General features: G+C 42.1%; 1 protein-coding gene across 1 annotated transcript in view; it reads right to left on the bottom strand.

The window, feature by feature from the left end:
- Positions 1-12,877, bottom strand: part of EFCAB6 (EF-hand calcium binding domain 6) — a 322,393-nt gene that overhangs the window by 166,339 nt on the left and 143,177 nt on the right. Inside the window, 5 exon segments of the mRNA XM_006866905.1 lie at positions 3,297-3,467; positions 6,765-6,885; positions 7,476-7,488; positions 11,174-11,190; positions 12,434-12,509. Of these exon segments, the coding sequence (XP_006866967.1) occupies positions 3,297-3,467; positions 6,765-6,885; positions 7,476-7,488; positions 11,174-11,190; positions 12,434-12,509 (398 nt within the window).

Raw genomic sequence — 12,877 nt, 5'->3', positions numbered from 1 at the left:
GGATGGTGTTCAACCTTTTCAAGGGGTAGCATATGATCAAGAGTCAATGATACTGAAGGAAGAAGTCCAAGGTGTACTGAAGGCACTGACAAAGAACAAGGCTCCAGGAACTGATGGAATACAAATTGAAATCTTTCAACAAACTGATGCAGCATTGGAGGCACTCACTCATTTATGCCAAGAAATTTGGAAAACAACTACCCAACCAACTGATAGGATTAGATCCATTTCTGTGCCCATTCCAAAGAGAAGTGACCCAATGGAATGCAGAATTCATCGTACGATATCACCAAATCATCAGACAGTATTATTAATCTCATATACAAGTAATATTGTCTAACGAGAATTCAAACATGGCTGCAACAGTACTTTGACAGGGAGCTCTCAGAGGTCCAAGCCAGATTCAGACGAGGATGTGAACGAGGGATATCATTACTGATGTCAGATAGATTTTTGCTATAAACAGAGAATACCAGAAAGATGCTTACCTGTGCTTTAGCAACTATGCTAAGGTTTTCAACAATGTGGATCATGACAAAGTATGGACAGCATTGCAGAGAACGAGTATTCCTCAGTACTTAATTGTACTCATGAGGAACCTGCACACAGAACAAAAGGCAGCCGTTCAACAGAACAAGGGGACCCTGAATGGGTTAAAATCAGGAGAGGTGTGTGGCAGGGTTGTATTCTTGACCATACTTATTGAACCTGTATTTTGAGCAAGTAATCCAAGAAGCCAGATTATATGAAGAAGAACGTGGCATCAAGACTGGAGGAAGACTCGTTAATAACCTGCGATATGCAGATGATGCAACCTTGCTTGTTGAAAGAGAAGAGGACTTAAAATACTTACTTACTGATGAAGATCAAGACCACAACCTTAGGTATGGATTGCATCTCAATGTAAAGAAAACAAAAATCTTCACCACTGGGCCAATAAACAACATCATGATAAATGAAGAAAATATTGAAGTTGTCAAAGATTTCATTTTGCTTGGACCCACTATCAACATTCATGGAAGCAGTAGTCAAGAAATCAAATGATGTATTGCATTAGGCAAATCTGCCATACAAGACCTCTTTGAAGTGTTCAAATGCAAAGATGTTAGTTTGAGGAATAATGTATGCCTTATCTAAGCATGGTATTTTCAATAACTTCATATGCATATGAAAGTTGGACAGTGAATAAGTCCGTAGAAGAGCAGATGCATTTGAGTTACGCTGTTGGAGGAGAATATTCAAAGTACCAAGGACTGCCAGAAGACCAAACAAATCTGTGTTGGAAGAAGTACAGCCAGAATGCTCCTTAGAAGTCCATACTCCTTAGAAGTCCATATAGCGAGACTCTGTCTCTCATACTTTGGACATATTATAAAGAGGAACTAGTACCCGGAGACAGATATTATACTAGGTAAAGTGGAGGGTCCGTGAAAAAGAGGCAGACCCCCAACAAGGTGGATTCATACAGTGGCAGGAGCAACGGTCTGAAGCTTAGCAATGATCGTGAGAATGGTGCCGTCTCGGGCATTTCATTCTGTTGTGTATCAGGTTACTCTGAGTCAAGCTGAGTCAACAGCACCTAACAACATTCCATGGAAAAGACTGACGCTGTCAAAAAACCTTCATTTTTCTTGTTTCCACTATCAACGCTCATGAAAGCAATAGTCAAGTAATTAATAAATAACATATTGCATTAGCCAAATCTATTGCACAATGCGTCAAGAAAAAATGATGTCAGTTTGAGGACTAAAGTGCACCTGACCCAAGCCATGATATTTTCGACAGCTGTATATGCTTTTGAATATTGGACAATGAATAAGGAAGACCATAGAAGAACTAATGGATCTGAGTTATGGTTTTAGAGAAATATTCAAAGTACCATGAACTGCCAAAAGAAAAAACACATCTGTGTTGGAAGAAGTTCAGTCGGAATGCTCCTTAGAAGCCAGGATGATGAGACTTGGTCTCTCACATGTTATCATGCATGTTATCACAGGGACCCGTCCCTGGACAAGTACATCATACTTGGTAAAGTGGAAAGTCAATGAAAAAGAGGAAGGTCTCTAACCAGATGGACTGGCACAGTGGCAGGAGCAATGGGCTAGAACTTAACAACAGCTGAGGATGGCACAGGGCCGGGCAGTGTTTCCTCCTTTCTGGGATAAGTCGCTATGCATTAGAACTGACTTGAAGGTAACCAGCAACAATTGGCTATCAACCAACTCTATGGCGGTGGGCTTGATTTGGGGTTACTAACATCACAGAAGTGTCTCTAATGCTATGTTGTTGCTGTGAAGTGCCATCGAGTTGGTTCCGACCCATAGTGACCCTGTATAGGGTTTCTGAGGAGCAGCTGGTAAGCTTAAACCGCTGACCTTGCAGTTCAAACGACTTTGCAGTCTGGTGCATTAACCCACAAGACCATATAAAGCCTGTCAAATACGAAGAGCAAGTGTTAGTCGCTGGTGGCAATGAACAACTATTTTTGTAAAAGATGAACCAACATAAGGTACTGTTGTCGTTGGGGGCCCTCGCATCGAATCCGGCTCACAGCGACCCCACAGAGTACAACTGCCCCCGAGGGTCTCCTAGGCTGTCCTCTTTATGGGAGCAGATAAGAAGGTTTTGAAGAGTTGATGGATGTCCCTCAATCTGGGTCATTTACAAACCACTTCCCTATGAATTACATGGAGAAAACAATGAAGTTGTCAAGGAATCCATTCTTGTCCAATCAACAAGCAGTCCACGGGAACTTGCTATTGTGGCTGTCATCAGTGGGATCCTGATGTTGAGTGACCCTACGTGACAGGGTGGAGCTGCCCTTACAGGGTCTTTACAGGAGCAGATTGAGAGCTAGGTCTTTCTCCTGCCGAGTTACTGGGTGGGTTCGAACCACTGACCTTTCCGGTTAGCATGTGAGCACTTACCCACTGCACCACCAGATGAATGGGTCGCACAGTGCTGTGCTTCACAAACACCCTCTCTGAAACCTGCAGGGGTTGCAAGGGGAGCATTGCTCAGGGACAGGGGCAGGAAGCCACATCCTGGATACTAAGGTGCCATCGTTCAGGGAAGGGTTGTCAGACGTGCCAGATGTCACGTTCAGTTAGAGACTGAAGGTTCTCTTGACAACCACTCTTACCCCTTTACTTAAAATGGACATTAACTCCGTAGAGAAAGGTGAGCAGGCATTGATTTATTTAAACCACGTTTCACTTGCTTTGCTGAGTTTGCTACAAACACCTACGCTTCACGGCAAAAACCCAGAAAGCCAGTTAGGATGCCATAAATCTCACCTTCAGGTTCTCGTCTTCAAGCAGGTCAAGGAAGGTGTTGATGTTAGCCAGTCCGCTGCCCCCTGGATCAAGCATTTGCATGAGTTCTTCGAATTCGGAATCACTTAATTTTATGGCTCTGCTATTTAGAATATTTTGCAGTTCTTTCCTTGTAATATTTCCATCATATTTCTGAGATGAGACATCAAAAGAGGAAAAGGAGGGAAGGCATTGTACTCATTTCGCACCATTTAACACAAAGCAAGCACTAACCAGATAGAATATGACTTATAGAGAGAACACCTAGATTCATGACTGTCACATGACACATGGAGTCCCTGCATGGTACAAGCATTGAACACACACAGCTGCTGACTGAAACACTGGCAGGTGGTTCGCATCCACCCAGAGATGCCTTGTGCCTTGCAAGAAAGGCCTGGTGATCTGCTTCTGAAAAGCCTGCCACTGAAGAGCCCATGGAGCACAGTTCTACTCTGACACACATGGGATCACCATGAGCGAGAATCGACTCGATGGCAACTGGTGTTAAACACATGTGCCAAGAGCAGGGGCGAGTGAGGAACATCAGAAGTGTGCAGGTGTGGCTCCTCCAAAGTTCTCCAGGAGGCCCTGGCAGGACACGGCCCTGGGGTGAAGAATGAGGCCATATTGTGAGCACAGGCTGGTCCCCTTCTGGGCCCAGGCCTCGGTGATGTGCTTTGGCCGGAGAAGTGGCTGTCTAGAGGGGTTTTCTCAGTCCCTCCCCTCCTTCCCTGGCCCCATCTAAGGTTGGGTCAGTGACAGAGAGCACAGACTTCCTGGCAGTTCAGTGACAATTGGCCCACTTACTAAAAATATTTGCTCTGCTTGTTTTTACGGCCATCATGTCACCAAGTCCACAATGGATACTTCCTTAGCAAGAACACTTGCAGCCATGCTACAGAAAGAGAACATGAGGAAAATACTGGGAGACAAAGTTCTTCCCCCAGAATGAGATATCATCAATAAGTAAAATTAAATATTAGAGCTGAGAGATGGTGCTTACTGAGAAAATAGGAAAAACAACCACCCTCTCATCAAGACTGGGAAGCTCGATAAACAATCAAACCCACTGCTAACTGGCTGCCGTCAATTCTATTCCAAGTCTTGGTGAAGTGAACAGGCAGAAGAGAGCTGGCCCACAGGGTTTCTGATGCTGTAATCTTGACAGAGGGGTCCTGGGATGGCGCTGTGGGTTAATGCACGAGAGGAGACTGCAAAGCCGTTTGAACTGCAAGGCCGGCGGTTCAAGCTCACCAGCTCCTTGGAAACCCCACACAGGGTCGCTATGGGTGGGAACTGACTCGATGGCACTTCACAACAACAATCTTGACAGGGGCAGACTGTCGCCATCTTTCTCCAGTGGAGGGGCTCAGTGGTTGGAAGCACTGACCTTTTCATTAGCAGCCAAGTGCAACAGCAGGGCTCCATGTGTAAGTGATAAAGCAGGGAACACGTTACGGCTATAATGTTGAGGTTCACATCTATAAGGAATCTGAAGTTCTCCTGGAGCTAAGGACATACTCTGGGGAGGCACAAGCAGGCTTCCTGTGTGACGTGGGAGACATGTTCTACTTTCTAATGTGCAACTTGGAATCTTTGACAACTCACTTTCAAACGACTGAAAGACATTTACAGCTTTGTGCAGCCATTACCACAATCGAATTCTGGAATATTCCATCACCCCCAGAGAGTAACCTCATACTCAGTGCAGTCACTCCCCAGTCTCACCCAATGGATCCAGCTTCTGTCTGTACCTATGTGCCTTGTATTGAGTATTCCATGTAAACAGAATCACACAACTCGCCTTCTCTTGTGTTTGGCTTCTTTCACTTAGCACATCTATGTTTCTGAGGTCGAGCCATGCAGCGTGGATTAGTATTTGCTTCCTTTTAAGCGGAGAAGGAGGGGAAGACATTCCATGTATGGAATGCACTTTGTTCATCTAGCCACAAGGTGATGGCTATTTGGTTTGTTTTCACTTTGGAAAGTATAAACAGCATTACTAAGAACATCTGTGTACAAGTGGTTATGTTTTCTATCAGACACCTAGGAGTGGAAGTATTCCCCGTGTTAGGAAGCTGCTATTTTACATTCATTCCCACCAGCAGTGCATGAGGGTTCCAATTTCACCACACCCTCACCAACATGTTGTTGTGTGTCTTTTCAATGACAGCCATTCTTAAGAGTTTCTTGTTGTGCCTGACCCAAGCCATGGAAAGTTGACCAAGCATGCGAAAGTTGGACAGTGAATAAGGGAGATAGCAGAAGAATTGATGCATTTTGAGTTCTAGAGTTGGAAAAGAATATTGTAAGTACCATGGGCTGCCAAAAGAACCAACAGATCTGTGTTGGAAGAAGTGCAGCCAGAGTGCTCCTTGGAAGCCAGGATTACTTTGGACATATTGTCAGGAGGGACCAGTCCCTGGAGAAGGATGTCATGTTTGATACAGTAGAGGGTCAGAGAAAAAGAGGAAGACCCCCAGTGAGACGGACTGGCACAGTGGCAGCAGCAATGGGCTTAGACATATCAACAATTGTGAGGTTGGCCCAGGACCGGGCAGTGTTTCCTTCTGTGGTACACAGGGTCGCTATGAGTCCGTATGGAATTGATGGCACCTACCAACAAGAGTCTGATATCTCATTGTGGTTTTAAGTTGCCTTTCCCTACTGACTAATGATGCTGAGCACTCTTCATGGACCTACTGGCTACTCATATATCATCTTTGATGAGACGTCTATTCAAATCTTTTGCTCATTTTAAAATTGAGCTTGTTTTCACTATGCTGACTCTTCATGCCAGATCCCTGATGGCCCAGTATGTTCTCCCAATCTTCCACTTATCACTTCACTTTTTTAACAGTGTCTTTTGGAGTGCAAGAGTTTTCCATTATTATGAAGTCAAACTCAACAATTTTTGTTTCTTTTTATGTTCCATACATTTGGTGTCATAATTAAGAAACGTTTGCCTAGCTCAAGGCCCAAAGATTGTTGCGTATGGCTAAAGATTTACAGTTTGAGCTCTTTCATTGAAGTCTCTATTCTACTCTAGGTGAATTTGGGTGCCCCAGCACCATTTGTTGAAAAGACTCTCCTTTTCTCATTGATTCTGTCAAAGATCTGAGCATAATGGGTGTACTGACCAACTACATTTGGCTTCACTGCTCTGTGTCTTCGTTGTTGTTAAGTGCCATCGAGTCGGTTCCGATACATTGCGACCCTGTACAGGGTTTCCAAGGAGTGGCTGATGAGCTTGAACTGCCAACCTTGAGGTTGAAACCAATTTTGCAGTCCAGCGCATTAACACCAGGACTCCCTATATGTCTTAAACGGGTGTTTATTTACAGACTCTATGCTCTCTCTTATTGCTCTATATGTCTTGGACAGATGTTTACTTGATTCAAAACTTGGACTGTGAGTTTTTCACCAGAGAAGGGTTTGAAATCTTACGGTGCTGCTGGTCATTAAAGCCTTCTTCAGTGAAATACAATCATCTTCAGCATGTCTATACAACTTTGCGATAATATTTTCCTTGGAAGGTTGATTTCTAGAGTTGATAAAAGAGTTGGAGCTGTAAGAGGATTAGGAGAAAAACAGGAATAAGGTTAGGTTCTTGAACTTCCTGTTTTCTTAATGAAAAAAAAAAAAAAAAAAAAACCAGTACCTTTTCCAATGACTATGGGCCTGCTTTCTTTGAGAATGGCTCTTTTTTCCTGGAGGTGTAGTGCACTTGTGCGGGGTGAGCTGCCACTTGGTCTGTGTTGATCCATACCAGAGATGGCCTAGGTGCAGTTCTCATTGGGGCACTTAGCTACCCACGCTCACTAACTCGGGGTGGCCATCTCACCGCTCACTGCTAAGACCTCAGCGGTGGTGGAAGTTCAGAGCCATCCTCCTCCCAGATGGGCAGCACACTGGGAACTGAGTATAGACATTTCCAGCTGTACACCTGGGAGGATGACCACCCTTGCCCAGAGACAATGGCAGAACCACCCATGGGCTCAGATGCTCTTTCATCACCTCTGGCTTTCATCTCTGGGACTCAAGCTCACTTTGTGCTCTTCGAGACCTTTGATCACTCACTCTGGAGAGCCAAAGCGACGTTAACAGAAGTCTGATCAGAATGGAGGAGGGGAGCCTTTGTATCCCACAATGAAATACCCCTTTGTCAATGCTCAGAAAGACAGCTCACATTGTCTATTAAAAATGGGATGAGAGTGAATCCGCTTACTTGCTGATTTGGGGGGCTTTTAGGACTATATCCATGCAGTCACATGAGATTTTTACAGCTGTGCAAAGCACTAAGCACACCCATTCATCACCACTTTTGAGCAGCATACAAATTAGTCCACTGAATTGCACTTTCCTCTCCTAGTCCTTGGTACCTGTCCTTCTAAAAGCCACTGACACTAACATGGGAATGTTCTGTCAGGGAGTCTCCACCACAGTTTCCCTGGATTTGGAACTAGGTGAGTCTTGGTCCTGTGTGCTGTCAGAGATTAAGCAGCATCCCCAGCTTCCTCTGGTGGTGGAGTGGTACTCACTCTGAGGCTAAACAAAAAGATGGTGGTTCAAATCCACCCAGCTGCGCAGTGGACAAAAAGACCTAGCAGTCTGCTCATGAAAAGACTGCTATTGTTAGGTTTGGTTCCCACTCGCAGCACCCCTATTTACAACAAAACAAAACCTGCTCCATCCTCCCTCAAAAAAATTCCTTTGTTTGATACCATTGTTGCTGTCACTGTGTGGATCCATCTCATTGAGGGTCTTCCTCTTTTCCACTGACCCTCCACTTTACCAAGCATGATGCTCTTCTTCTGGGACTGGCTCCTCCAAACAGTATATATCCAAAGTGCATGCGATGAAGTCTCAACACTCTCACTTCTAAAGAACATGCTGGCTGTACTTCTTCCAACACACACATTCAACATTCACTCTTCTGGTAGTCCGTGTTATAGTTTATATTCTTCCCTAACACCAAATTCAAAGGCATCACTTTTCGATCTTCTTTATTCATTGTCCAGATTAAATATGCTTAAGAAGCAATTGAAACCATGGCTTGAATCAGACACACCTTAGTCTTCAAAGTGACATCTTTGCTCTTTGCTTTTTAACACTTTACAGACGTTATGATGATATTTATTGGTCCAGATGTGAGGTTTTGCTTTTTTTGTTTTTAATGTTGAAGTGTGATCCACACTGAAGTCTGTAGTCTTAGATCTTCATCAGTAAGAGCTGAAAGTTCTTTTCACTTTCAGTAAACAAGCTTGTATGATCTGCATATTGCAGGTTGTTAATGCACCTTCCTCCAATCCTGATAATGTGTACTTCTTCATAGAGTCCAACTTCCCAGATTATAACTTAGCATAGATTGATTTAGGATGGTTAAAAGATACCACCCTGATACACACCTTGCCTGACTTTAAACCACACAGTATCTCCTTGATCTGTTCATACAACTCTCTTCTGGTTTACATACAGGTTTTGCAAAGCAAATAAAGTGCTCTGGAATTCCCATTCTTCTCAATGCTATCCATAATTTGTTATGATCCACGAAACAGAATGCCTTTGAATAATTAATAAAACACAGATAAAAACCTTTCTGGTATTCACTGCTTTCAGTTAAGCTCCATCTTACATCACCAGGGATATTCCTCATTCCACATCCTCTTCTGAATTCAGTTTGGATTTCTGGCAGCTCCCTTTCAATGTACTGTTGAAACTAATTTAGAATGATCCTCTGCAAAATTTTACTTGCATGTGTTATTAATGATATTGTTTAATCATCTCTGCATTCTGTTGGACCTTTTTTTTTTTTTGGAATGGGCACAAATATGAACCAGGCATTTGTTGGCCAGTGACTTGTCTTCCAAATTTCTTGGCAAACCCCAGCACTGCATCAGTTTGTTGGAAGATTTCAACTGATCCTCGTCAATTTCGGAAGCCTTGTTTTTTGTCAATGGACGCAGTGCACCTTGGACTTCTTCCTTCAGTACCATAGGTTTTGGATCTTATGCTATCTCCTGAAATGGCTGACGGTGAACAAATTTTTTGTGTGAAAAACTTGACTGTGTGCCCTTCCATTTTCTTCAGATTCTTCTTGCATCATTCAATACCTATTTGCTGCGTACTGTCAAGTTGGTTCCCACACAGAGAGCTTACACACAATAGAATGAAACACTGACTGGTCCTATGTCATTCTGGCAATTGTTATGTTTGAACCCACTGTTCCTGTCACTGTGTTAATCCAGCTCATTGAGGGCGTTCCTCTTTTTCAATAACCTTCCATTTTACCAAGCAAGATGTCCTTTTCCAGGAACCGGTCCCTCCTGACATGTCTAAATTATGAGAGATGAAGCCTCACTGTTATCACTTCTACTGAACATTCTGACTGCACTTCTTCCAAAACATCTTATGTGTTCTTCTGGAAGTCCATGGTATTTTTAATATTCTTCTACACCACCATAATTCAACAGCATCAATTTCTTCTATGGTCTTCCTTATTCACTGTCTAACTTTTACATGCATATCAGACAAAATATCAGGACATGGGTCAGGTGTACCCTAGTCCTCAAACTGACAGATTTACTCTTAAACACTTTAAAGATGTCCTTTTGCAGCGGATTTTCTTAATGCAATATGTCATTTGATTTCTTGACTGCTGCTTCCATGAGAGTTGATTGTGGATTCAAACAAAATGAAGTCTTTGACAACTTGTTTTTTCAACATTTGTCATAATTTTACTTATTGGTCCATTTATGAATATTTATGTTTACTTTACATCGATGTGCAGTCCATACTGACGACTACAATCTTTGGTGTTCATCAGTGTTTTAAGTCCTGTTGGCTTTGCAAGCAAGACCATCTCATCTGCATATCGCAGGTTGTTAATGACTCTTCCTCCAATCCCGATGCCATGTTCTTCTTCAGATAATCCAGTTTCTAGGATTATTTCCTCAGCATACAGATTAAGTATGGTGAAAGGATACAATCTTGACGCACATCTTTTCTGACTCTAACCCATTCAGTATTCCTTTGTTCTGTTCGAATAACTACCTCTTGGTCTAGCACAGGTCCCTCATGAGCACAATTAAGTCTTCTGGAACACCCATTCTTTGTAATGTTATCCAAAGTTTGTTATGATCAACACAACAGAATGCCTTTGTACAGTCAATAAAACACAAGTAAACATCTTTCTGGTATTCACTGCTTTCAGTTAAAGATCCATCTGATATCACCAGTGATATACTTCATTCCACATCTTCTGAATCCAGTTCGATTTAGCTCCCTTTCAATGTATATTGAAATTAACTTCTGCAAAATTTTACTTGCATGTGATATTAATGATATTGTTAGATGATTTCCGCATTCTGTTGGGTGATCTCTTTATAGACTAGACAGAAATATAGATCTCTTCCAACCAGTTGGCCACGTAGCTGTCTTCCAAATTTCTTGGCATAGATGAATGAGCGTCTTCAATGCTGCATCAGTTTGTTGGAAGGTTTCAGTGTCTTCAGTACAGTTTGGACTGTTTCCTTCAGTACCATGAAATTTTGATCATCTACAACCTCTTGAAATGGTTGAGCATTGAACATTTATTTTTGGTACTGTGGCTCTGTGTCTGCCTCCCATCTTCTTTTGATCCTGCAACATTCAATATTTTGCCCATAGAATCTTCCATATATTATAACACTTACTTGCTTTTGTCTTCTCGAGCTGCCCTTTGAAGTTTTCTGTTCAGCTCTTTTACGTCTCCATTTCTCCCATTTGCTTTAACACATTTATATTGGAGAATAAGTTTTAGAGTCTCTTCTGACATCCATTTTTTTTTTCTTTTCTTTCTTTCTTGTCTTTTTAACGACCTTTTGATTTCATCCTATATGATGTTCTTGATGTCATCCCACAACTCTTCCGATCTTTGGTGATTAGTATCGAATGCATCAAATCTGTTGTTGAGATGGTCTCTAAATTCAGATGCGATACATTTAAGGTCATATTTTGGCTCTTGTGGACTTTTCTTAACTTTTCTTCAGTTTCAGCCTGAACTGAACATATGAGCAATTCATGTTCTGATCCATAGTCTGCCCTTGGCCTTGTTTGGGCTGGTGATATGGAGCTTCTCCCCCTCTATTCTCACAGATGTTGTGGTCAATTCGATTCCTGTGTGTTTTATCTGGTGAAGTCCATGTGTATTGTCACATGCTTTTTTATGTTGGTTAAAAAAGATATTTGCAACACCTAAGTCATTTTATCCATTGCAGTTGTTGTTGTGAAGTGCCATCAAGTTATTTCTGACTCATAGTGACCCTATGCACAACACAATGAAACAACGTCCAGTCCTGCATCATATTCACAAGTGTTGTTACGTTTGAGCCCATTGCTGCTGCCATTATACCAATCCATCTCGTTGGGGCTCTTCCTCTTTTTCACTGGCTCTCCATTTTACCAAGCATAATCTCCTTCTACAGGAACTGGTCCCTCGATAACATGTCCAAAGCATGAGAGACAATGTCTCTCCAGTCTGGCTTCTAAGAGTATTCTGGTTGTCCTTCTTCTAACACACATTAGCATGTTCTTCTGGCAGTCCATGGTACTTTCAATATTCTTCTCCAACACCCACAGAATTATCAATATTACAAGTCAAGTCTTAAATGTTTTTCCTCAGTTCTTTCAGTGTGAGAAATGCCGAGTGTGTTCTTCCCTTTTGGTTTTCCAACTCCAGGACTTTACACATTTTATTTCATTGCAATATTTTAATCTTCCGAGCAACCCTTTATACACTTTTGTTAAAGCTCTTTAAGGCTATCATTTCTTCCAGTCCCTTTAGCTGTTCTACATTTAAGAGGCTGTCTCAGAGTCTTTTCTCACAAGCATTTTGGTTTTCTCTTTCTTTCCTTTCTTTTTTAATGAACCTTTGGTTTCTTCATATATGATGTTCTGGATTTTGTACCACAACATTCATCTGGTTTTGTCATTAGTGTTTGCCAAATCAGTTCTTGAGATGGTCTTATATTCAGGTGGAACATGCTCAAAGTCATACTTTGGCTCTTATGGGCTTATTTTTATTTTCTTCAGCTTCACCTTACATTGCACATAAGCAATTGATGGTCTTTCCACACTCCTCCCCTGGCCTTGTTCTGAAAGATGATATGAAACTTCTCCATCATCTTTCCACAGATGTTGTCAATTTGATTCCTGTGAATTTCAGCCAATGAAGTCCACGTTTATAGTTGCCATATATGTTGCTGACAGTGTTTCTCTGCTATTCTTAAGAAACGTGTGCAAAAAGGTTGTGTTCTTTCACCATACTTATTCAACCTGTATGCTGAGCAAATAATACGAGAAGCTGGGTTCGATGAAGAAAAACGTGGCGTAAGGATTGGAGGAAGACTCATTAACAACCAGCGATATGCAGATGATACAACCTTGCTTGCTGAAAGTGAAAAAGACTTAAAATACTTACTGATGTTGATCAAAGACCACAACCTTTGGTATGGATTGCACCTCAACGTAAAGAAAACAAAAATCCTCACCACTAGACCAATAAACAACATTCTTATCAA

This window comes from Chrysochloris asiatica, unplaced genomic scaffold, assembly GCF_000296735.1.
Source record: "Chrysochloris asiatica unplaced genomic scaffold, ChrAsi1.0 scaffold00097, whole genome shotgun sequence".
NCBI lineage: Eukaryota > Metazoa > Chordata > Mammalia > Afrosoricida > Chrysochloridae > Chrysochloris > Chrysochloris asiatica.
The sequence above is the reverse complement of the archived record's forward strand: the minus strand, read 5'-3'. Positions and strand labels throughout refer to the sequence as shown.